The following is a 26162-nucleotide window of genomic DNA, read 5'->3' on the forward strand; positions in this document are numbered from 1 at the left end:
CCACACGGACGCTTTTCCTCGCCGGACACACACAACCTCCGCGCATGCGCTCTGTACCGAAACCAAGTGCGGAGAATGTGTTGCTCTTTTCCCGACACGGGTTAGATAATGTTTTAAGTCCTATGGTCAGCGCGGTTATTATTCATTGCTTGGGGGTAAAGTGACGTGCGTCGGATTTAAAGGATCTTCCCGAACGCGTGACACCCCGTTGTTAAAGATGCCCAGGAGGAAGGTAAGTCAAAGGATTGTGTGAGGCTACATATAAAACACAAACTGTGCAGACCCAGGAACACGGAGGCGATCAATGCTCAGATAGGAGGGCGCAGAGGAAGGAAACGTGCACATATTTAAGCCACCATTAGAGCAGGATACGACATTGCAATAGATTGAACATTTACGTTGCTAGTGTTGGATCCCTGGACCAGACACTACAGGACTCTGTGCGTTTGGTTAGCCTGTCCTAACCAGACGCGAACCCCACGGACCGTTAGGCGTTAGAGTTTTATCGTGGCCGTATCGAACCCCGCTCCAGACAGCAGCCATTGACTTATTATCGTACGAAGTGAGTCAGCAAACTATAACGTTGCTTCGTGTGTCTGGACACGCTGCAGACGTCTGAAGCAGCAGCACCACGAGTGGGACGTCGGCCAACTCGTTTTATTTAGTGGATGAACTCGGTAGAGATCGCAGAAATATCCAATAAATGCGTGTGTATCACACGGAGGCCCATTGCATGCCACGTTAAAACGAAATAAACCCGTTGTTGTTGTTGTTTTTTGTCGAGAAGCACAAGTACCAAAACATCCGTCTGATTGGACAGCGCGGAAATTAGCTTTGAGCCAATTGGCTTTACGTTCTTAACCGCGCCCTCTCTGTTGTGATTGGGCGTGGTTATATTAGGAGCCTGTCTCTAATGTCGTTTACGAGTTAAATGTTTTTGTTAATGGGTTTTCCAATATAAGTGGTGTTTTTGATCGTTTGAGACGGTTACTACTTGGTCCTGTGAAAAGTAAGAACCTAGTCTTTCTCATTAAAGGGACCCCGGATATTCTAGGTCATATGGTTGGGTGGGTGTGTACCGAGCTGTGCCCCTCCGATCTGCCCAGCCCCCAACGCAACCCCACTCCTGCGTTTGGGACTCGGACTAATCCATGGCCCTTCAGCTTTGTACGCAGCCTTCATATAATCAAAGCTGTTTTTAAGAAAACATTTGCAGAAGAGTTGGCATATTTAACTAGGGCAAATGGCTAATGCTTAGGATACATTGTTTGTTGCACAGTAAGCCTTTACATGGGGGCAATAGGAATGCTCCTCCCCCAGGATGGGATCCCTACTGAATTATCCATCGGTAAATATTGATTAAAACTACTTTCACCACATGTGGTAAAAAACATTGTTTTCTATTTGCAAAAAGCTTCACCATATTTCGTAGCCTCGAGGCCTCGTTGTTGTAACGGCCTCGTCCTAAACTGTTCAAACTGGTTTGATCTCCAGCGGGTGGCCGGGAGTAGCTCCGACGGGACCGAGGACTCGGACGAGCCGGCAGAGAGTCCCGAGAAGGACCAGGCGTACCGGCGGAGGAACACGCGACTCACCCGGTCGTCACTGAGGCTCAGTCAAACTTCACAAGGTGCCGTCAACAACACTCGTATCATGCACGCTCAGCTGAGCGCTCTGTTCTGTTCTTCGGCCTCGGTCACCGCTCTCTGCCCTGTTTGATCGCTCCTTAATCTGAACCTGTGTGTCGTAGCTCAACTCCCATGGGAATCTACCCCAGCTCCTGCTTTGAAACACAAACCGCATTGCTTAACAGATACAGTACAAAAACAATGACCTTTAATGAAACGGTCCACTGACAAACGAGTTAAAGGGACGTGCCTATTTGTTGTCGTCTGTAGTGCCTCAGGCAGTGGGTGTTGGAGGAGGGGGATTTGAGCCCCTCTATTGTATATAGTCAGCCATAAAGCCTGAATGGAATCAGACAGCCTCCCCCTGGCCCCCTCTCATATGACCTCTTTAGGCTCGGCCTGTCACACAGGATTTACAGCAGGGGAGGGAAACACTGACGGTTTCTCCTCGCTCTGGTTGCCTGTGTGGAGGCCATTGAAGGCTCCTTTCACTGGGATTTTGTTTTAAATTTAGCGAGAAAACGGGTGTAGTCACAAATTAGTTACGACAGCCCATAATGATCGGGGGGCTGTCCTGCATCGAAATTGAATCTCTCGTCCACGGAGGTCAGGCAAAAGTATGTATGTGTATGTGTATGCTATGCTAGGTCTTATGTGCCGTTGCTTTCGCTTGTAGGCCTTGTCATCGCCAAGGCAAGATGTGGCCTTTCAATTTGGGCTTTATCTTGGTGTCTTTGGTAACATGTCGATATGTATTTGTGAGTTTACATTATAGTTTTAGTACCCTGACTTGATCCTTTGCCCTTCTCAAATTGTCCTTTTACTCTCTTTAATGTCATTGAATCAGTGCAGTGCTTACGCTCTCAGAGTTTTTATATAATCCATCTTGTGTCTACTCTATTCTGTATTTATTTTATTCTAGACAACTCCAGCCCAGTACGGAGCAGCCCCTCTAAAACACTAGGATCAGAGGAGGCAGTTAATTTGGCAGCAGCAGCCGCAGCCGCAGCAGCAGCGGCAGCAACTGCAGCAGATTTGGTCTTCACTTCTGGACGCAGAGTCACACGCAGCCAGCAGGGGGCGACAAACGCCACGGCTAAAAAATACCCGCTACGCCAAGGCAGGTCCTCCGGCTCTGACACCGAACTCAATGGTAAAAGCGATAAATAAAAATGGTCCCCCGAATAAGCTTAGCTGCTCCCTTTTCCCTTTTAAATCGAATGTTTTTTCAGGACGGTTAGTATAACATTTTAAGAGTTGTTTGAAAATGCCTTTATCCACATTGTCAATGCACACATTTAATTTGTTGACCAATTAATAGACAAAGCTCTGTAAATAGTTCTTTAGAAAAATGACATTCATTGCTATTTACATATTGTTTGCCTGTCTTATGGTATAATATGTTGATTACTTGGAGACTGCATTGAGAGGTGACATTCAGCACATTGTAGAGCAGCAGGGTGTGTTTCAGGCCCTGTTGATCTATTGGCTCTATATATTACACCTCCTGCCGGGGTTCTGAATGATCGTTCCAATTAAATTAGATTCTCCACAACGAGGGGATGTAATTGGCTTTTCTCTGCCTGCAGTCAATTTCTGTCCACTACGTGTAATTATTTAACTAACTAGCGGGCGGGGTAGGGGACATTAGCAGTGCTTCTCATCATAATCAAGTAAAAGACATATTTAGGGGAGTAATTGTTGCATACATACTACTGGTGTATTGAGTTTAGACTGCGAAGGCGTTTAAGACGTTGACAGTCATAGCAGCCATTCATTTTGAACGCAGCGACCCCAGGTTAGAATCCTGCCTGGGGTGGTCATTTGCTGCATGTCCTGCCCTCTATCTCCCATACCTTCCTCTCTATCGCACTCTATAATAAAGCATCGAAATGCAAAAATCGGTCTTAAAAAATTGAATAAAATCTGTCAATTCCAATGTATTCCAACGCACCGCCTAACGTGAACCCTGCATCCTGATTGGTCAGATTTGAAGGCCTGCGACACCCCGCCCCGGACCCCCACGGGCAACGGCCCCTACTCGGAGTCGGACCCCGAGGTCTCCAGCCCCGGCGACGGCCCGGTCGCCGGCGGCAACGAGGGCGTGGCCCCCCCGCCCGCAGTGGTGGTCTCCCAGGAGGAGGACGAGCGGTTGGCCAAGGAGCTGTCGCTGAAGGAGGCCGCCGCCCACGACCTCTCCCACCGGCCCAAGCGCCGGCGCTTCCACGAGAGCTACAACTTCAACATGAAGTGCCCGACGCCGGGCTGCAACTCGCTGGGTGAGGCCCGCGGCCGCTGGGGGGAGGGGGGGGCCTTGTGGAGCGCTGCGGTTGGCTGGAAAGAGGGGGGGTGTGGTCAGACAGCGCATTTAGAAAATTTGATTGGTACTAGGGCGGCTCGATTATGGAAGAAATCATAATCACGATTATTTTGGTCAATATTGAAATCATGATTATTCAAACGATTATTTTTGAGTTTGAAAACATGTTGTATTTATTCAGCATGTCTCTCCCGAAAAGCACTTTGTAACTGAGAACTTTGAAATTTCGCCTTAAAAATTTAGACAAAATGGTCACAAAGAAATTGTTCAAATCTAAAATAATGTACAGATATGTATCCAGCTGTTCGATTATACTAGTTTTGTGATCGTTTTACGCTAAAATCGAAATTGCGATCAAAATTCGATTAATCGCCCAGCCCTAATTGGTAATTGGTATTGTGTTTTCTGAATGAACGCAAGCAAAAATGACTTTTATTTTTCTTGTTTTACATTTCCTATTTAATTCGGGGTTCTATAAGATCCATAGGCACCAAATTGTATTTGATATTATTATTATTTTTTCCTGACAAATTCTCAGACAAAGAAAATGAGATTGTCCAAAGTTGTATAAATTGGCATACTTGTAGAACTTGTAGAACGAGTAAGGGATGCTAAGGATTGGATCAGATTCGCCCACTAGTGGAGCTATAGCCAGATGGATGTCTTAGATGGCTAAAAAGTTCATCTAAAGCGCGGCTTTAGGCAATGCTGCCTGTTGTTTAAATTTAATTGACCGATATATCGGTTGGCCGATTATATCGCCCGATATTGGCCTATCAAAGATATATTGATATCAGTGTAAAGGGTGCCGATATTACTTTAAATTAAATCAATTGGGCTGGGCGATATACACGCTGAGAAGGCATTAGCTCAAAATTCCAAAATTCCACAGGCATTAGCTCAAAATTCTAGTACCTGCATTAACGCAGGTACTGGCCTTTTAAGATGGGCGTGAAACACGCCTGCTAGACATCCACTTTCAATGAGAGACGTGCGGCTCGGAACAGCAGTCCTTTGTTGCCGGGTGGCATCTAGCAATTACAGGAGCCGATCACCTGACTCCAAAACGATTGTGCACAAGACGCGCCGTCATTACGTTCAGTCACTGAGGCGATCAATGCTAGTCCTGCAGTTTACACAATTCCTCTTTTAAATTGGCCCCACTCCCAATTAAGGTAGGCTACACTTAACCATAAACATATAGCCAGTGTCATGGATCTAAGTGATAGGATCATAACCGGCATGTATCTCACTGAGAGTGGGCTCCACTCTCCATATAAGAGTAGTCCTACACTTGCCTTTAATCACCCGTTCCTATTAAAACAATTGAAATATCTACAACCTCATAGGATGCTGCCCACAAATTCTTTCTGCTTTATGTGTAACAAACTTGCAGCTCCGACGCTTTTAACGGAAGTTGGGCCAGAGTGATTTCCAAAAAGAATAAGCGGCCTAACCCAAACACTACGTAGCCGAACAATGGCTGCCAAAGTACAAAAGTGTCCTCATAGTTCAATGTGAAGCAAAACTTAAGCTGCACCTCCGGGCTGAGCTTGTGATAAACAACATTAAACTGCTTACTTAATATTTATACTTTAAAATGGAAATGTAATTTAACATTGCATGCAGGATTCTCTGGTTATGGACAATTTAAAGCAGGTTTAAATTGTTTCAGATGTGAGATTTGAATGGGATGCAGTTCAAGGTTTTATCCACAATAATACAATAGCGTTTGCCTCAGCACGTAAAAAAGCCCATCCTCAAGAATCATGAAGGTTGGAGAGTAGGCATTTGGCAATCATCGTTAATAGCTGAACAACAGAAGAATTATGACCAAGAGAGGGAATAAGACTTAGGGAAAGTTAATGCAGATTTGCATGCTCTTATGCATAAGTCAGAGTTTTTTGTTCACAGAGACTATACTCTGAAACAATCCAAGTTTTGTCTTGTCAAGGAAAATCCACAGTGAAGACTATAGGTCAGACATTGTCTCTATTGAAAATACAGTGGGTGTCCTGGGTGACCGTGGAAGAGACATAAACACTGCACTTTTCATCATTGTATAGAATGATTTTCTACTTTGATACATACACAACGTTTCAGAGCAGCAAATGAAAGCTTCCCTGTGGCAGAATAATGACTCATGTACGATCCGCAACAACCGACCTGAACAGTCGGCCCCCATTCTGCCTGTCAGTTATATCGAGGGAAGCTTGTTCTGATTCCAGACCAGCGAAGACCTGCATCACTGCTCAAGCATCCACCTTGCATAGCGAGGGTAAAACGCACAAGGAGCAATTAACCGGATGCCTTGTCTGGAATCAGTGTGAAACGCACCTGAGGATGCCTGGGAAATGCATTATGGGGGCTTCTGTCCCTCCTCCCGCGAAACCCTTTCCTTCATTCATATGCCATCTTGTCCTGTCTCTCACTGTCCTATAGGCCATCTGACGGGGAGACATGAGAGACATTTCTCCATATCCGGCTGTCCCCTCTACCACAACCTCTCCTCTGATGAGTGCAAGGTACCCACTCCCAAACCTCCTCAACAACCTTCAGGTTAAATGTATTGACGGAGGGGGGCCGACTTGTAGCACAACATAGTACGTGGTAGACTTGTAAAGTGCAAGCAAAGTTACAAATAATGAGGAAAGTTGTAATTGTGTGTATAGAAATAAGATAATAATAACACTGGTAATGCTATGAATATGTTACCGGGTGTTAAATAGTTTAATAGGTTTTTTTATCGTGTGTTAGTTATTTGTGTTACAGGTTGTTAGTGTTACACAATGGTAGCGGGTTTATCCAATAAGTGGTAGTGTACCCGCGCACCATTGGCATGTATGTGCGCTTGTCTCTGTGTGCGTGTGTGAACGAGAATGACAGGGAGAAAGAGTGCTATGCGGAGATGAATGAATGAAACGATATTTATATTTAAAAATCCAAAAAACAAAACAAAAACAGGATCAATTTGTGGCGCTCGGTGTTGATTCTGTGGCGCTGCGCCACACATTGGTCTATGTACGGTAAACACTGTTCCCATTGATGCGTGATGTTAGCAGGGCAAGGTGACGTCGCGTGACAAGCAGGTGGAGGAGAGGACCCTGTCCCACCGGCAGGACGAGAACCGACACTCCACACGCAACCAGGTGAGCACGGCGCACACACACTCACTCACTCACTCACTCACTCACTCACTCACTCACTCACTCACTCACTCATTCACACACACACACACACACACACACACTCACTCACTCACTCACTCACTCACTCACTCACTCACTCACTCACTCACTCACTCACTCACTCACTCACTCACTCACTCACTCACTCACCCACTCACTCACCCTCTCACGTTTACGTGTTGCACGAGATACAAACCCACACGACTACTCAACGCTCTTCCTCTGCGTTCCGTCCGTGCTCACGTTGTCGCCCACCCTGCTGTGCCCCTGTGCCCCTTACGCCCGCAGCATGAGCCCACCACGCCCCAGACCCCCCCTAACGGACGCCTCGCAGCGCCCCGGCTAGGCTCCAGGCTAGGGGGCAGGACCAGCAGAGGCCGCTGCAAGAAGGGTGGGAGGGTAGGGTCACTCACTGCGGCATCACGCCACCCCGAACACGCAGACACGCCCGCACACACGCCCGCAGCCGCTTCCACTGGAGCAGACAGAGCACGGCGGTCGACTTTAACGAAATAGACCGCTCATAGAGGTGTGTGTGTGTGTGTGTCACTCCCAGGCCCCTTCAGAACGCCAGCTGCGCTACAAAGAGAAGGTGACAGATCTGAGGAGGAAGAGGAACTACGGCCTCAACAAGGAGCAGAAGGAGAAGGACATGGTGAGTGGTCCCGTTTGGGTTCCTCGTGGTCCCGTTTGGGTTCCTCGTGGTCCCGTTTGGGTTCCTCGTGGTCCCGTTTCGGTTCCTCGTGGTCCCGTTTCGGTTCCTCGTGGTCCCGTTTGGGTTCCTCGTGGTCCCGTTTGGGTTCCTCGTGGCCCCGTTTGGTTCCTCGTGGTCCCGTTTGGGTTCCTCTTGGTCCCGTTTCGGTTCCTCGTGGTCCCGTTTCGGTTCCTCGTGGCCCCGTTTCGGTTCGTCGTGGCCCGTTTGGGTTCCTCGTGGCCCCGTTTCGGTTCCTCGTGGTCCCGTTTCGGTTCCTCGTGGTCCCTTTTCGGTTCCTCGTGGCCCGTTTGGGTTCCTCGTGGCCCCGTTTCGGTTCCTCGTGGCCCCGTTTCGGTTCCTCGTGGCCCCGTTTGGGTTCCTCGTGGCCCCGTTTCGGTTCCTCGTGGCCCCGTTTCGGTTCCTCGTGGTCCCGTTTGGGTTCCTTGTGGTCACATGGTGCAGAGGAGGAGGCTTCAGTATCTGTTGGTCGTATCTCAGAAAGGAAAAAGAGCCCTGATGAGGTATCCTCTCCTTATGTGACGTATAACTCAATACAACACAATCACTGCCTGTAATGTGATACATTTGAATGAATGTAATTCAGCCCATAACACAATTATGAATCTGTTGCCCTAATTGCATTGCGTCCATGTAAATGGTAATCTTTATTACCTTTTAGGCCTTTGTTAGCTTCTGGCTGGATAATCTTAATAAAATTCACCGTAATAAAAGAGTAATGTAATCATCTTGAAGCATCCAGGGTCATTTGTGCAATCGGTGTACGGTTCTGTGGGATTTTAAGGGTGCTATTTTCTTTTTTCAGCTGTTCATTTTGTGTTTCTTCCGATTGAGTGTTGTGTGCCTTCATCACCCATATATCTGTGTGGCCTCGTTAAAGTGTGCGGTAGAAACAAACTGCCTACCTAATTTTTCTTGCCTAGTCCTTTTTTGCAATGCTGCGCGCTTTGAAATACTTTTGACAATGCGAGTTGAGCTCTTTTGTATTTCAGCATTGATTTAAACGACAATCAGCTAAAATGTATTTTAGCCGCCCTGTGGTGCATGCTGGGGCTTTATTGTACTTTGCGGTACTAATTGAGGACGTATTTCATCAGAGGTATAGGAGCCTCGTGCTGCAGAGACCTGTGGTTGTCAACATGTTATAACTGAAACAACAGAGGTCCCTTTACCCAACACATTAAACCAGTTGTTCAGCTCAGATCAACAATGAAATAGGAAACTAACAACATGCTAAAATAACAAAAAAAGACAATTTAGAAATGGTTGTCTTTGTGGTTGCGGTTGTGTTGTGTTCTTGGTTGTGTTTGTGTTATTGGTTGTGTGTATGTCTTTGGTTGTGTTCTTGATTGTGTGTGTGTGTGTGTTTGGCGGTGTGTGTGTCATTGATTGTGTGTGTGTGTTTTTGGTTGTGTTTGTGGTTGTGCGTGTGTGTTTGGTTGTGTGTGTCTTTGGTTGTGTGTGTATTTTTGGTTGTGTGTGTGTCTTTGATTGTGTTTGTGTTCTCGGCTTTGTTTGTATTATTTGTTGTGTCTGTGTTATTGGTTGTGTTTGTGTCTTTGTGTGTGTGTGTGTTTAGTTGTGTTTGTGTCATTGATTGTGTTTGTGTTCTTGGCTGTGTTTGTGTTATTGGTTGTGTTTGTGTTCTTGGCTGTGTTTGTGTTATTGGTTGTGTTTGTGTCTTTGGCTGTCTTTGTGTTCTTGGCTGTGTTTGTGTTATTGTTTGTGTTTGTGTTCTTGGCTGTGTTTGTTTTATTGGTTGTGTTTGTGTCTTTGGCTGTCTTTGTGTTCTTGGCTGTGTGTGCGTCTTTGGTTGTGTTTGTGTTGTTGGTTTTGTGTGTGCCTTTGGTTGTGTTCTTGGTTGTGTGTGTGTCTTTGGTTGTGTTTGTGTTATTGGTTGTGTGTGTGTATTTGTGTGTGTGTGTAGTTGTGTGTGTCTTATTGGTTGTGTGTGTGTATGTGTGTTTAGTTGTGTGTGTCTTGTTGGTTGTGTGTGTGTGTGTTTAGTTGTGTGTGTCTTATTGGTTGTGTGTGTCATTGGTTGTGTATGTGTCTTTGGTTGTGTGTGTCTTATTGTTTGTGTGTGTGTTTGTGGTTGTGTGTGTGTCTTATTGGTTGTATGTGTGTCTTATTGGTTGTGTGTGTGTCTTATTGGTTGTGCGTGTGTGATTGGTTGTGTGTGTGTCTGTGGTTGTGTGTGTGTCTGTGGTTGTGTGTGTCATTGGCTGTGTGTGTGTCTGTGGCTGTGTGTGTGTCTGTGGCTGTGTGTGTGTCTGTGGCTGTGTGTGTGTCTGTGGTTGTGTGTGTGTCTGTGGCTGTGTGTGTGTCTGTGGCTGTGTGTGTGTCTGTTTTTGTGTGTGTCTGTGTGTGTGTCTGTGGCTGTGTTCTCACTGTGCCCTCCTCCCCAGGAGCCTCGACAGAGCCGCGGGGCGGGTCGAGAGCCCCTCCTGGAGAACATCACCAGCGACTACGACCTGGAGCTGTTCAGGAAGGCCCAGGCGCGGGCCTCCAGCAGCCTGGTACGACCCCCCCCCCCCCGGCTCATCGTCGCCGCCGTTCCGTCCTGCTCTCCCGTCTTTGACCCAACCCTTCTCCTCTTGCTCTCGCCTTCACCTGTCTCCCCTCCTTAAAGGGGACATATTATACCACCAGGTGTGAGGGTGATTAGCCCTACAAGCCGTTTCGAAAATCGGCCCCATATGACATCACTAGTGGGCGTGTCCCTCACCCTATCCAGCACAGATCTAGGTGGACACGCCCACTAGTGATGTCATAACGGGCCGATTTTCGAAACGGCATTGCAAGGGTAATCACGCTCACACCCTCACCTCCTCCCCCTACCACCTCCTCCCCCTCACACCACCTCCTCCCCCTCACCCCACCTCCTCCCCCTCACCCCACCTCCTCCCCCTCCCCTACCACCTCCTCCACCTTAACCCCTTTCTCCTCCACCTTACCCTCACCTCCTCCCCCTTAACGCCACCTGTCTTCTTCCTGCCATCTCCCCCTTTACCCCACCTCCTCCTCCACCTCAACCCCACCTCCTCCTCCACCTCAACCCCTCCTCCTCCTCCGCCCCCCTCCATGTGCAGGAGAAGCTGCGGCTGGCGGGCCACGCGTCGTCGGAGGGCGGCAACATGATCAAGAGCATCGTGTTCGGCCGCTACGAGCTGGACACGTGGTACCACTCGCCCTACCCCGAGGAGTACGCGCGGCTCGGCAAGCTCTACATGTGCGAGTTCTGCCTCAAGTACATGAAGAGCCAGACCATCCTCCGGCGCCACATGGTGAGACCCCAGGCGTCTGGGCCCGGCCACCAGCCCCCCAAGCCCCTAGCATCTGACCGCAGCCCCCCGTGACCCAGCCCCCAGACTTCTGAATGTAACGTTCTGCTGTACTGAGGAGTGGAGGGTCGCATCGCAAAGGGAGGCCAGTAATGAGCACTCAGACCTCTGAACGCTGCTGTAGTTTGTTGTAGCGAGGAGTGGAGGGTCGCATCGCGAAGGGAGGCCAGTAATGAGCACTCAGACCTCTGAACGCTGCTGTAGTTTGTTGTAGCGAGGAGGGGAGGGTCGCATCGCGAAGGGAGGCCAGTAATGAGCACTCAGACCTCTGAACGCTGCTGTAGTTTGTTGTAGCGAGGAGGGGAGGGTCGTTTCGAGACGGAGATCGTCCAAGAGCCCGCAGGCTGCTGAACACTGTGGTAGTTTGTTGTAGCGAGGAGTGGAGGGTCGCATCGCTAAGGAGGCCAGCAAATAGCCCCAAGAAGTAAGACTGCCACCGTAGTTTGTTGTAGTGAAGAGTGGAGTTCAACCATCTAATCAGTTATTTGGGTTGTTTTTGAGGCATTGTGTCTAATGGAAGAATGCAGAAGCTGCTTCCTTATGGTAGTTTTAATTTGATTTTCAAACAGTTAAGGGGTCAAGGCTTAGTTTCAGACTCTTGAGTAAGGACTACCTTTACATGCCCAACACAATGGGCTTAATATCTAACCCATCAAACCCCCATCACTGTGCTCTTCTGTTTCCTTTGTCTCCTCAAGGCCAAGTGTGTTTGGAAGCATCCTCCAGGAGATGAGATCTACAGGAAGACAAACATCTCTGTCTTTGAGGTGGATGGCAAAAAGAATAAGGTGAGGCTTGGTCTCCATCAAAACATTGTCCATTTCTAAAAACATGGTAAACTCCCTCCATATAAACAATAAACAGTCAACTACCACCATTACAATGAAATACAGTAAACTACCACCACAACAACCAAACAAGGTAAACTACCACCATTGCAACCAACAATGGTGAACTACCTCCAACCAAACACAGTAAACGATCACCATAACAAGCAAACACCAGGTAAACTACTACCATTACAACCAAACAAGGTTAACTACCACAGAAAAAATGCTACCAAAGTGGCACTGAATTCAGAAGGGGAAAACCACAAGGTCCCAACAAATCTAGAGCACCTTTCTTCCTGGCTGTAAGCTCTCCACAGAGCACACACACACAAATCATTTTCTTATTTCCTACCACATTATTGCAATCGTTACCCTTTCCAATCCCCCAACCAGGGCTATTCCATTCTTTGCAGTTTGAACACCTATATTCTTTAAATGCCTCGAGCGGTCACTAATGTGTGCTATAAACAAGATTAAACCCACCTGTTTCGGCTTGGAGGAATGCTTTCTACCTTCTTGCCATGTGTTACAAAAGCACAGAATTCATCCACACAGAGGCCTTCATTTTACCACTGCTGTTGAAGCCAGATAATAGAGGAGGCTCCACAAGGTGTTTGAGTTATATCCTCTTAGGGGTGCACCCCCTAGTAGTAAGACATAGGAAATGGCTTATTTCCTTCCTTCCAAATTCATGATAAATGATTGAGTAATTAAACCTTGAATAGGTAAACACAGAGAAAGTATAGCTGAAAAATAATCTTGTTGTGACTGTTTTAGCTCTGTAATGATTCAGTTATTATTGTTCCCACGAAAGCAGGCCACCAATACCAACAAACGCCACCTCTATTACCCATCGATTCAATTTAAAATGTTGGTTATCCGAGGATTATGTTGGTAGCGTTGGAAATTGATTTCTGTGCTATCTAGAAAATAAAGTCTCACACAGGCTGTGAATCAAAACACAGGCTGTGGATGTTTACTTCACGTTCAGTAATAATATCAGTGATCCAAGTCTATCAGTGTTAACTGAAAACTGAAAGGCTGAATGGATGGTGTTAAAGAGAGGCGACTACTGGCCCCACGGGTGGATCGGACCGCTTGTTCTGCCTTTCGGTCTACGCTTAAGAGCACTCCAGTGCAGCCTTTTTGCGCTTAAAGGAAAATCTCCCTGTGAAAGTGAATTTGGTCAAACGAGTTCATACCGACCGACAAATCGGCCGACTGACCAGAACTTAACCACCCTGTATAATACTGATTTACTCGGGTTCACCCTACCTCAAGAAAGGGGTTACCAAGCAACGCTGTTTTAAGTCATCTTCATTGGCACGTCATTGTTCTCCAGATCTACTGTCAGAACCTGTGTCTGCTGGCCAAGCTGTTCCTGGACCACAAGACGCTCTACTACGACGTGGAGCCCTTCCTCTTCTATGTCATGACCGAGGCAGACAACACCGGCTGCCACCTCGTGGGCTACTTCTCCAAGGTACAGCCTCGTGTGTGTGTGTGTGTGTGTGTGTGTGTGTGCGTGTGCCTGCGTCTGTGTGGTTGTGTGTGTGTCTCTGTGTGCTTGCGTCTGTGTGGTTGTCTCTGTGTGTGTGTGTGTGTGTGTGTGTGTGTGTGTCTGTGTGGGTGCCTCTGTGTGTGTGTGTGTGTGTGTGTGTGTGTGTCTGTGTGCGTCTCCCTACATCTGGTTGGTTGCTCCGTTGGTCTGATTGTGACTGGACGTGATGTGTTTGTGTGCAGGAGAAGAACTCCTTCCTGAACTACAACGTGTCCTGCATCCTGACCATGCCCCAGTACATGAGGCAGGGCTACGGCAAGATGCTCATCGACTTCAGTGAGTCCCCTGTGTGTGTGTGTGTGTGTGTGTGTGTGCGCACGTTTGCCTTGTGTGCACACATGTGTGTGTGCGCGCGCGTGTGTGTGTGTGTGTGCGCGCATGCGCCGGCGCGTGTGCACTTGTGTGTGTGTGTGCGAGCATGTGACATTCGTCTCAGTACATATCATAACATGATGGACCTCCCATGTAATGGGGTTTGTAACCCGGGCAGTGCTTGTCGTTGTGGTAGTGCGGTTCGGTGCATGGGGTTTACTGGTGTGTGATTAAAAAAAAAAAAGAAACAAACCATCCATCCCAACGGTGTGCCCTCCCCCAGGCTACCTGCTGTCCAAGGTGGAGGACAAGGTGGGCTCCCCCGAGAGACCCCTGTCCGACCTGGGCCTCATCAGCTACCGCAGCTACTGGAAGGAGGTGCTGCTACGCTACCTCCACCACTTCCAGGGCAAGGAGATCTCCATCAAAGGTCAGGTCCCGCCCCCCCCCCCCCCGCCCCCCCCACCCAGGATGAGGGTTAGCCGAGGTCAGGGGCCATCCTATTGTTACGTGTTTTAAGCACAAGAGCTACCCCCACATAGCCACAAGGGGAGCAGGACCAACATACAAGCTGTAATAACTACTCCAGCCACAGATGGCAGCACCTTTAGACAGGTGAGGAGGGCGGAGCCAATACGTCACATAGGCCACGCCTACTTCACATAGGCCGCGGGTCGCTCCACGCACGTGTTCAATACAATTCCCCTCCCTTTGCTTCATAGTTACCATACCGAAATACTTTAACAAATAAAGTGGGTTAAAAGCGATCCGGTTTCGACTACTTTCTTCAAGAACACGGCACTATAACCAGGGCTTCTTTGCTGACCCCGCCTTGCCCCTTAGGTTGGGGTGCATCATTCCTTCTGCTCTCTCTCGCTGCATAGCCACCCCCCCCCCCCCCACACCCCTCTTACTCGCTTATTGTGTGTTGTACATCCCGGCGCTTAAAAATAGTTCTATAAAATTGTGTAGCGTGTTATCCTAGCTGTCTTTGTTGTGTACGGGGAATGGGTTAACCCAAGGGCGTAGGAACCGGGGGGGACGGGCGCATTTGTCCCACCTAAAACTTATACCGGGGGGAGAAAAATATTTTATTTTATTTTGAAAGCGCAACACAGCGTCTTGTCACCGCTTCTTATTCTAAAAAACTGGATGATTGAGCAATTAAAGGATTGATTTGATATTTATCAGTTCATTACTGCCATTCAAAAAGTTTATAAATGGTTTACGCCGTGCTTCGGCGTCTTGGTTCTGGTGCCGCTTCCCGTCCGGTCCGGCGTGTCTTCCCGTCGGGCTCTGGCGCTGACGGAGGTCAAACGGTGTGCTCAACAGAGATCAGCCAGGAGACGGCGGTGAACCCGGTGGACATCGTCAGCACCCTGCAGTCCCTCCAGATGCTGAAGTACTGGAAGGGGAAACACCTTGTGCTGAAAAGACAGGTAACACCACGCAGACACACGCACGCATGCACACGCACGACACACACAATTCTGTGGTCCACACAGTCCACCGAGGCATATTGTGTCCAGAACGTTTCCGAAAGTCATTTGAGATCCTCTTTCACGGATCGAAACGGCCTGGTCAGGTTACATTTACAGTTAGATCCCCCAGAGAGGGTCCATTCATCCATACATGTCCCACTCTTTAGTTCATATTGATAAAGACACGTCTGGCTAAAATGTCACGGCTCTGACAGGGTGAGTGACCCTAGGCAGCGTCTGAAACTAGTGTGTTCAGTCTTGGAATCAACACTGCCGACAGGCGACAAGCAGTCGCATGAGAGAGAAACGGGACTATAAAATGAAGTTCTCTCCTTAGATTTAAAATAAGTACTACCTTTCAGTTTGAGTTGCTGTTTTATGTGCGAGCCCTTCGATTCCTGCCCGGGGTCCTTTGCTGCATGCCCTCCCCTCTCTCTCCCATACCTTCTTGTCTAACTCATTCCACAATAAAAAGCATAAAACCTGCAAAAGAAAAAACGAAATAAACAGGTTTAAACTGGTTTCCCTCCTTCAGGACCTCATCGACGATTGGAAAGCCAAGGAGACAAAGAGAGGCAACAGCAAGACCATCGACCCCACCGCCTTAAAATGGACGCCACCCAAAGGGAGCTAGAACCATTTCTATTACTGACACTTCACACCTCCCACACACCCCCCTCACCCTCAAGCTTTCCATTCACACACACACACACACACACACACACACACACACACACACACACACACACACACGCACACATACCTGAGCATGCACTGACCCACAATCTTCCCCCCACACACACAAACACTCCCCCAAACGAACCACCGTCCCCCAGGTCAGCAGCACTCTGTTCCTCGTCACAGAGTTCAGCAGCACTCTTGAGTTCCTGATCGGTTGGCGGTTGAAGTGGACGTTTACTTTAAGATGTGCCGCGCCTGTAGGGCGTTGTCACGGTTCCGAGGATTCCACACGTTGTTTGGTGTAGGCGACGTGTCTCTCGATGTAGTTTGATGTAAAATACGAGTAGACACTGATAGACCACATGGGGTTGAACTAAGAGGTAACACGTTTCAATGTTTAAATTTTAATTATAACTGCTCTGTTCTGTTTTTGCGTTGACAGGACGTCTAACCTGGCCATGGTTAAAAAATGGTTGTATTGTAGTAATCGTCGTAATCACAGGAGAAATAATGTGTTTTTCTCGGTTCTAATTCTATTATTATATATAATATGACATATATAGATATAAATATATATAAATGACTAAGGTGTAAACTCAACAGGACCTACGTGCTATGCGAGTGTGTACAAATTGATTTCAATGCTAATGTTCGACAAATCAAATTGTACCGTAAGAAAAGAAGTCTGATCACCTGTTCTATGCAGCCTGTATGCTGGAGCTGAACGTTTGCACATTTTAAAAAGTCCAATGCTTCCAGTAACTCTAACTACATTTTTTTAATTTGAAAAATCCCCCCCCCCCCCAAAAAAAAGAAAATAACAGTAGTTAGTACCCTTTATGTGGCCTCACCTTTTTTTAGTCTTTTGGCGGACTCTGGTTCTGACGCAGGTCTAAAAGTAGCGCATGCGTCGGACCAGACACCAATCCTTCACCGCGGCCACTCACCCGTCACGGCCAAAATAATTGGGGCGTTGGTCAGCGAAGCGGCTAGCTCTCAGACACTCCCCGGTTAACACAGAGCAGCAGGCCCGGCTTGTAATCCAATCTCTCACAGACAGCCCCTCCTGTTCACTCATTCCCCCTGCGCAGCACGCCACAGCTCTCTCCATCGGGTTGTCAAAACACTGAGCGCACAACAGCACACGATGACACACACAACAACACACAGGGTGACACGCGCAACAACACACAGGTTGACGCGGGTTGGCTGACTCATGCAGAGTTCTGCTACTGCAGACGGTAGCCAGCCGCCTGATTCAACAGGACAGGACTCAACACCTGAGCGCGCACGCACGCACACACACACACACACACACAGCCATCAGAGTGTTTGTGTATATGAAGGACCACTGACTTACATCGTGTTACCTGTCAGCACCGGGCTGTGACCTCTGACAGCCATTGGGCTCTGCCGCCTTCGCCCGCCGGCTGCTCGCTGTCTGCATGGTTAGACGACCAATGTCGATCATGGTAATGGTTGCTTTGAGTTAGCCCTTCCATTTTACACTATGTACTCTAAAACGAGGCAAACATAGATAAACAGCCACGAACCAAATTTGACACACTCACACACTTCCCGAAATTTTGGTCTACCACCGGAGGAACATGTAATGTTTTGAAGGTGTTGTGTTACATTTGTGCGTTTGTAAAAACATATACATATCCAGCCTAGATGATGGCACATTTGAAGCTTCACTTCAGTGGATGGTGTTCAATAGCAGAGCATCCCAACTGCTAAGCAGTTGTCTCTGATGTCCCAACAACCTCCGCATAGGAACGTTCTTCGTATGCTTAATGGTTCTCATGCCTAGTCCCCTTGTGATTGGTCAGTTCTCGGTGGTGCAACGGGAAGTTGAAGCCGCCATTGGCTGGGGGGCGTGACCTCAATGAGGGGAGAAGCCCGCCTTTTTATTTTTCTGAATTTATTTTGCCACTTGCACTGTCCATTCCAAGAGCATCTGTTCAGCCTTCGACCCAGCAAGAGAGGGGTTAAAAATGTTTAAACAGGGTTTATTTTTAGGATTTTTCACAGAATCGAATGCCTGATGCCATTTTATGCTTTCTTCCTTTTGTGTCATGTGGCAAATTGTTGATTTCATTCTTTGCCTACCTCTGTGATTTGACTACTGTGTGTGTTGCCAGAATTGCCCTGTCATGATTTGTTATCCTTTTAAACTCTGTTTTGGTTCCCTGGGTAATTCTTAATACATATGGGTTTTGTAGATGCAAGAAGATATTCGCTTTTTATTTGAATTATTTATAGTTTTAAGAGAATGTCATGGTACTGTTTAGAGGGTTTGACACTATTGGATGAATTGAAGACAGACCTTCTTTATTAAAGATATATGGGTGGTGGGTTGGGGGGGTGAAGTGTTCTAGTCGCGTGTGTATTTCTAAGGATGACTTGTCTCTGCGAAGTTGCAATCCAGGGGTGTCATAAAGCGAAGGCCTTTTACACACTTTTATAGATTACACTTTAATTTCCCTTTAGAGTTGTGTTCAAACAATGCATGAATGTGTAGTAGAAAGGGAAGATGGAATCAGCCCTGTGTGTGTGTATATATGGCATGGTTGGCAGGTCGGCTCACCAACCCCACCCGATTAGTCTCCAAACCACACCGTTGTAGAGGTAGCTTGTCAAAACGTTGGCTGGAATTAACTTCCGAAAAACCCATTTTCTATGTATTATTTTTTAAAGTTTGTTTTTTATTATGGCTTTTATTGAGTTATTGCCCTATTTAACTGTCATTGCTTTCATTTTCCATCGGTTGCTGACATGTTGATTGCCGGTTGGAGGTGTGTATGCGCTCTGTATGTGAAGGTATGAGTTGGGGCTTTGCATCTGATTCTGGAGGTGTTTGGGAACTGAGCCCCAACTTTTCAAATTGTGTGTCTTTTATTTGGTAGTTTGCCTTTAGTGTCGAATGATTTGTCCTTCCTTCCTTTCTTCACATTTATGGTTTTTCCTGTAGAGTTTTGGTTTTGTATGTTTTTTGTAAGTACTCTTCTGAGGAAATGTGACCTATACTCTTAATGAATGACTATTACCATTGGTACACTTTATATTCATAATTTGAAATGCCATATATTTCAAATGATTTTGCTATATGTCCATCTTGAGTTATTTTTAGGTTTACCCCAAAACAATGTCAATGAAAAAATTACCAATTTTGCCACATAAAATGTCCCCTGTCGAAATATTGTTTTGGCAATCAATTGCATTTCAAATGAGATGGTTCTAACACTGATGCCTACAACTAAATCACTTTTGAGTTATAAAGGGATTTTAAAGTCCTTGTTTGTGTGTTATTTGTAATTGGGTGTATTTGTCAAACAAAATGTTTTTTTAGCTCTAAAAGAACGGATGACGTGATTTCAGAATTTTGAGCTCTCTGTAGCCGTATGAATGATGAGATCTCTGACGACGTATGAATGCCGAGTCTCTGCATCTGCTGCCTCTGTGCGTTCCTCTTTGCCTTATCTCCTGTTCCTCACTTCATGTTCTGTTTTTTGACACCTTTGGAAGCTATAGAATCTCAGCAGTCCCACAGTCCAGCCTATAATGAATGGCCCCTCACATCAATAGTGGTGTTCTATATATATATATATATATATATATATATATATATATATATACAGTGGGGCAAAAAAGTATTTAGTCAGCCACCAATTGTGCAAGTTCTCCCACTTAAAAAGACGAGAGAGGCCTGTAATTTTCATCATAGGTAAACCTCAGCTATGAGAGACAAAATGAAAAAAAAAATCCAGAAAATCACATTGTCTGATTTTTTTAAGAATTTATTTGCAAATTATGGTGGAAAATAAGTATTTGGTCACCTACAAACCAGCAAGATTTCTGGCTGTCACAGACCTGTAACTTCTTCTTTAAGAGGCTCCTCTGTCCTCCACTTGTTACCTGTATTAATGGCACCTGTTTGAACTCCTTATCAGTATAAAAGACACCTGTCCACAACATAAAACAGTCACACTCCAAACTCCACTATGACCAAGACCAAAGAGCTGTCAAAGGACACCAGAAACACAATTGTAGACCTGCACCAGGCTGGTAAGTCTGAATCTGCAATAGGTAAACAGCTTGGTGTGAAGAAATCAACTGTGGGAGCAATTATTAGGAAATGGAATACATACAAGACCACTGATAATCTCCCTCGATCTGGGGCTCCACGCAAGATCTCACCCTGTGGTGTCAAAATGATCACAAGAACGGTGAACAAAAACACACGGGGGGACCTAGTGAATGACCTCCAGAGAGCTGGGACCAAAGTAACAAAGGCTACCATCACTAACACACTACGCTGCCAGGGACTCAAATCCTGCAGTGCCAGACGTGTCCCCCTGCTAAAGCCAGTGCATGTCCGGGCCCGTTTGAAGTTTGCTAGAGAGCATTTGGATGATCCAGAACAGGATTGGGAGAATGTCATATAGTCAGATGAAACCAAAATATAACTTTTTGGTAAAAATTCAACTCGTCGTGTTTGGAGGAGAGTTGCATCCAAAGAACACCATACCTACAGTGAAGCATGGGGGTGGAAACATCATGCTTTGGGGCTGTTTTTCTGCCAAGGGACCAGGACGTCTGATCCGTATGACGGAAAGAATGAATGGGGCCATGTATCGTGAGAGTGAAAACCTCCTTCCATCAGCAAGGGCACTGAAGATGAAACGTGGCTGGGTCTTTCAGCATGACAATGACCCCAAACACACCGCCCAGGCAACGAAGGAGTGGCTTCGTAAGAAGCATTTCAAGGTCTTGGAGTGGACTAGCCAGTCTCCAGATCTCAACCCCATAGAAAATCTTTGGAGGGAGTTGAAAGTCTGTGTTGCGGTGTTATACATACAGTATATATATGGGGGGGGGGGGGGCTTTTGTACTTGCCTTCAACTGAACTTCCTCCTCACTTCAATAAATGTAGAAAAGGTTAAGAGAATGGTAACTGGTGCGGCTGTTGTTTTGCAAATGTCTCTTCTCTATGGCTGTGTCTTACCTCTAAATCGTCAAAGCCTTTGAAATTGTACACATTTTAAGTAAATTCAAATGTTGAAATATTCTTCAAGAATGTTATATGGTGATGCATACATTTCTTAATTGTTTATGGTAATATGTTAAGGGTTGCTGGTTAAACGTAAACTTCTCTATTCAAACGATTTGGGGATTGATGTTCCTGTCTGTTTCCTTTGTCCCAGCATTTGATTTGAGGGAAATTGAACTGCTAACAATTGTTATGTTTATAAAGGGATTTGGTCTTTCTATCTGTTTGAAATTTGGACATCAAACACAGGTCTATTAAAATGTAATGCCATTTCTGTGGCAGACTCTCAGATTGTCCACTAGGGTCCTCCTAAACCAATCCCTGACAATCGACGTGGACATGTGTGCATCGTAATAGAGGCGCTCAGTTTGAACAAAATAATGTTTTATTGAAGAAGACGCGACATTCCCTCTTGTTACAGTTTTTCAAGCATGGCACCCTCTGCCCAAAATAGGTTTAACGTAGGTACTCATGGCACGATACAACTCCTCCACCCCCACCCCGGACTCGCTGGGCTTCAAGTAGGCGATAAATACACACACACACACACACACAGCAAACGTAACGGGTGTCCAGTAAGCGTTGAACTGACATGTGTGTCGGGTGTCAGCTTCTCTATGGTTATTGTTGGGCTACTGCGTTTGGAGCGGGTGGTCTCGTTGCCTCCTCCCCCACCAGGACAGCGGGACTGACGATGAGTGGCGATGTGATAGGTGAGGACAGCAATTATCAAATGGGAAAGTTATTGTTTTAATTTTACTCCTCCGAAATGGGGTTAGCTAGTAGAACTTGGGCTGCAAATCCTCCTCCAGATCTAGAAACACAAACGATAAACACACGACACGGTGTGTTTTATGTCGGACAAAGTAGAGGGCTTTTTCACTTTCTTTTTACACACACACACAGACACACACCGCTTTTAGGCATAAATATTAATCTGAACAGTATTACATTTGAATTACGGGAAAGAAGATGCGTTGTAAATAGCATTGACCTTTTAAAACCCAGCCTCCAGCAAGGAAGCAAAGATAAAGTAGCTCTTGTGCTTTCATTTAGTGCCTGCACCCCCATTCCAATGCAATATGCAGCCGTACAAAGGTGCCGTGGGGCCCCTCAATCCAGAGGTCGACTTACCTCCACGTAAGCTTCTTCTGCCCATTAAGCCCACAAACATCTCTCCTTTATTCCCTGCTCATGCACAAAGAAAGACACACAGGTGAACAATGGACACAACCATTTACATTAGCAGGCGCTTTGATCCATAAGTAACCCTGCATATCAGAAATACCCAACTCTACTTAACAATTGACAGTTTTCTTCAGCGGAATTATTGGAAGGATTCTTTAAAATATGTCTGTTCACACACATCCCACCACGTATTATCCTATTCATTGAATCCCGTTTAAATATTTATCGTTTATTGATCTATAACGACGCCTTCCTGTGTACATAGGCCTGCGCAGTTGGACAGCAAGAGAGCAGTTCTTGGAGTCCTAATGGTGTATTGACTCGTTTATATTTGTTCTCTGAACGGAAGCTGATGAATTAAATAGATTCTGAAGCAGATGACGACAGGTTGTTTTCTTCTTACACGTGTGAGTTTATCGTGTAGAGCGAACTTACGTTTCCTGCCCAGTTTCGAAAGTTGAGTCACGTCAGCTGAAATTAAACATTTTGAAATAGAATTACAAGCGTGACATTTAAATCGAGAGACATATTATCGATATCTGATCAGGATGATAATATATATCGTTCACACACCTGTGCTGCGACCCATCAACCCGTGGAACTGCTGAGCTCTGGAGCGCTTCATGAGGTCCGCCAACCGCATGGTTAGGGCTCCTTCTGGCGGGAACCCCTGCGGAGCAGAACACGTGACTTTAAGAACTCGCGCTGATCGTCAATCAGCACCGATTAACTTAATGAAGCGATGCCCCGTCGCATTCTAGTGGGGACACGTTTAGATATACAAAACCTGTTTGCAACATTTGAAAACCTAAGAAAGCCCTTTCCACAATTACTAATAGGAACATTGTTGTTGTTGTTTTTTTTCCAACAAAAAACTTATTTTTTTAAATGCTGCTGGAAACTTTACATGTTTCCTGTCATGCAGAGGGTAGTCGACTAAGAAATAAGTGCAAACAGCGGTACACGTGACCTCATTGATTATTAGAGAGGTAATGGACGATTAGCAATTAAGTCTTTTACAGTATCCCCCTTAAAGAGACCGGCTACCAATCAGGAATGGCTTGGTTTTCATTGCTTGTTTATTCAACGTGTCAAGTTGAACTGAAAGCAACAGTGGCGCTGTCCACGGTCCTGAACCAGCTCACAACGGGTTCTGAACGGGTTTAGAACAAGCTCCTGAATCGGCTAAGAACAGGTCCTGAACGGGTTCAGAACAGGTTCTGAACGGGTTCAGAACAGGTTCTGAACAGAACAGGGTCCTGAACGGGCGCAATGAAATCGGAAAGCACTTACATAGAGTTGCTGATGAAGTTTACCTGATTTCTGATAGGAAAATCAATAATAAACTTTCAGTGAGTCAAATGAGAAGCCCCCAAATGTGGCGTGAGCCTACCTGCCAGTTGTCCGTGCTCCAGATCTCACCGTCCACCTCGCTGGACAGAGGCGACCCAAGGACCACGGTGTACACCTGGGCGAACACTGCCACTAAAAGCAACACGATGAACTTAAGCATCTCCATATTCGCAGCAAAGAGCCGAGGACTCGCAGTCGACTGAAGAAAAGTTCAACACGGACTGTGGGACGCTGCGTTATGCGCCGATTCACACCTCTCCTCTCCTCGCTGTAGAGCTGCCTTTTAGTCGTTGAGTGACTGCTTTGTTGCTGACTGGTTGGCTACTTTTATGAAGCTGCTTGCTCCACCCATGAACTGTCTGCCTTCTGCCTTCTGCCCCCCGATAGATCACCTCCGATATTGTTTTATTCCTCTGACGCAGAGGTGTTCCGGTGAGTGTATCAAACACCATCTGACCATTTCCCCACCCCTGATTGATAGATATTTAGTTAATCAGGTTCCATGTCTTTGTGTGCTTTATTTATAACTTGATTATAATGTGTCATTGTTAATGTCTGAGTAAATAAAAGGTGCAAATGTTCCAAATGACCTGGGTAAAGAAAGAGATGAATGCGGCTCTCTCTCCAGAACTTTATTGGGCGTGAACCGTGTTTAATGACGTTGTCCAGCTCATGTCGCCTTCAAAGCGTCATCAGGTCTTAAAGCATTGTGAGCGGGATCGGTGGGAGAGGGCCAGGTACCAGACCACCTTTCTAGCTAGCATAACTAGGAGAATAAGAGGGACCTGTGGTTTTGTGGTAAGACTTCCCCTCAGATAATTAATAACAAGGTAAACCGAGAAAAAAAAAAAAGAACAATAATGGATCACTTGATACAAAACTGCCCGGATTTCTCCAAGAAAATTGCATTCCATCTGAATTAAGGGTTTAGGAACCCCTTAACTTCAATCAAACAACCCTATCCAAAGGGGGAAGGGTTGAACCAACCCCTTTGAGCTTGGGTATTAGAAGCAATCACTGTCCTTTGACAATCACCGTCTCTTGAACTTCGGAAACATCATAACGTGTTATGATGGTGCACCTAACTATTCATTATACGTTACAACCAAGGGTGTAGGAACCGGGGGGGACGGAGGGGACGTGTCCCCTCCAATAATGGAGACAGGCGCATTTGTCCCACCTAAAAATTATACCGGGGGGAGAAAAATATTTTATTTTATTTTGAAAGCGCAACACAGCGTCTTGTCACCGCTTCTTATTCTAAAAAACTGGATTATTGAGCGTGCAATTAAAGAATTGATTTGAGTTCATTAGTGCCATTCAAAATGTGTTTTCCTTTACATTTACCAACGTATCTTTTTAGTAGAATAAAATATATTTGTGAATTTTTTCAGTGTAGTTAATTTATGACATATTTCTGTTCAAACCATTAACGGATCTGTCAGGTTTCCGTTATGTGTCCCCCCCAATGTTAAACTCATTCCTACGCCCCTGGTTACAACATTAAGAATTGACATGGGTACTCGAATTCTACGCCAATACTGAATAGTCAACAAGCAGCAGATCCTTCTTGTGTGTGTGTGTGTGTGTGTGTGTGTGTGTGTATGTGTGTGTGTGTGTGTGTGTGTGTGTGTGTGTGTGTGTGTGTGTGTGTGTGTGCGTGTGTGTTTGTGTGTGTGTGTGTGTGTGTGTCAGTGTGCATGTTGGTGTGTGTGTGTGTATGTATGTGTGTGTGTGTGTGTGTATGTATGTGTGTGTGTGTTTGTGTGTGTGTCAGTGTGCATGTTGGAGTGTGGGTGTATGTATGTATGTGTGTGTGTGTTTGTGCACGTGTATTTACAATGTTAAGCTCCAAAGGGTAAAATCGAAAATACATACATAGACAGATGAGGGCAGCTTATTTTATATGGATAAATGTGTGACTAATATGTGAATATATGCATTAGGGCTACATTAGGTCTACGGACGTAGGTCTATATATTAACTTTAAAATAATAACTATAGGGAATAGAGAGAAGGAGCGATGGATTACTGGCTTTTGGAACTCCAACCCTGGAACAGACCAAAATAAACTATCCTCCTCACTTTCCTCCTAGATTTAATTTTCATTATGGATTTTAGACCCAGTCTTCTAAACCATACTTTCCTGAGCCGTCCCCTCTCTATATCTATGGAAGTCATTTTGCATTTCTCTCTCTCCAGATTAATTTAACATTACTATTACATACTGTATGAGAGAGAGAGAGAGAGAGAGAGAGAGAGAGAGAGAGAGAGAGAGAGAGAGAGAGAGAGAGAGAACCACTGTACAGACATTACTCGCCAAGATCCAATAATGACTGCTGTAGTGTTGTTCTTCATTAAAGCATGTAAAGTGTCCTTGCTCTACATCAATGTATCAAACGATGATATCATGTCTGAACTCAAACACTGCACTGGGATTATCTGATGGGGAAATGCTTTGAACAGGCAAGTTCACAACAAGTCTACTCTACTGTTCATTAGAAAAAACGG

The 26162-nt window shown here is 46.0% G+C and overlaps 1 protein-coding gene across 4 annotated transcripts; it reads left to right on the plus strand.

Moving 5' to 3' along the window:
• Nucleotides 1-61: 61 nt before the first annotated feature.
• On the plus strand, nucleotides 62-19316 carry LOC307083002 (histone acetyltransferase KAT7-like). 4 transcript variants are annotated; one of them, XM_079746774.1, is made up of 16 exons: nucleotides 62-232; nucleotides 1495-1630; nucleotides 2551-2781; nucleotides 3617-3907; nucleotides 6391-6473; nucleotides 7008-7097; nucleotides 7425-7535; nucleotides 7693-7791; nucleotides 10257-10367; nucleotides 10941-11135; nucleotides 11891-11980; nucleotides 13365-13505; nucleotides 13766-13859; nucleotides 14179-14325; nucleotides 15228-15334; nucleotides 15912-19316. In XM_079746774.1, the coding sequence occupies exons 1-16, from the start codon at nucleotides 218-220 to the stop codon at nucleotides 16008-16010; spliced, it is 2040 nt and encodes a 679-aa protein (XP_079602900.1). In that variant the 5' UTR covers nucleotides 62-217; the 3' UTR covers nucleotides 16011-19316. The 4 variants fall into 4 exon arrangements, with proteins under 4 accessions (XP_079602900.1, XP_079602901.1, XP_079602902.1 ...); XM_079746775.1 differs by having other exon boundaries at nucleotides 7011-7097; XM_079746776.1 differs by lacking the exon at nucleotides 7425-7535.
• The last annotated feature ends 6846 nt before the right edge of the window (nucleotides 19317-26162 follow it).

This window comes from Pollachius pollachius (assembly GCF_949987615.1).
Source record: "Pollachius pollachius genome assembly, chromosome: 11".
Classification (NCBI taxonomy): Eukaryota; Metazoa; Chordata; class Actinopteri; order Gadiformes; family Gadidae; genus Pollachius; species Pollachius pollachius.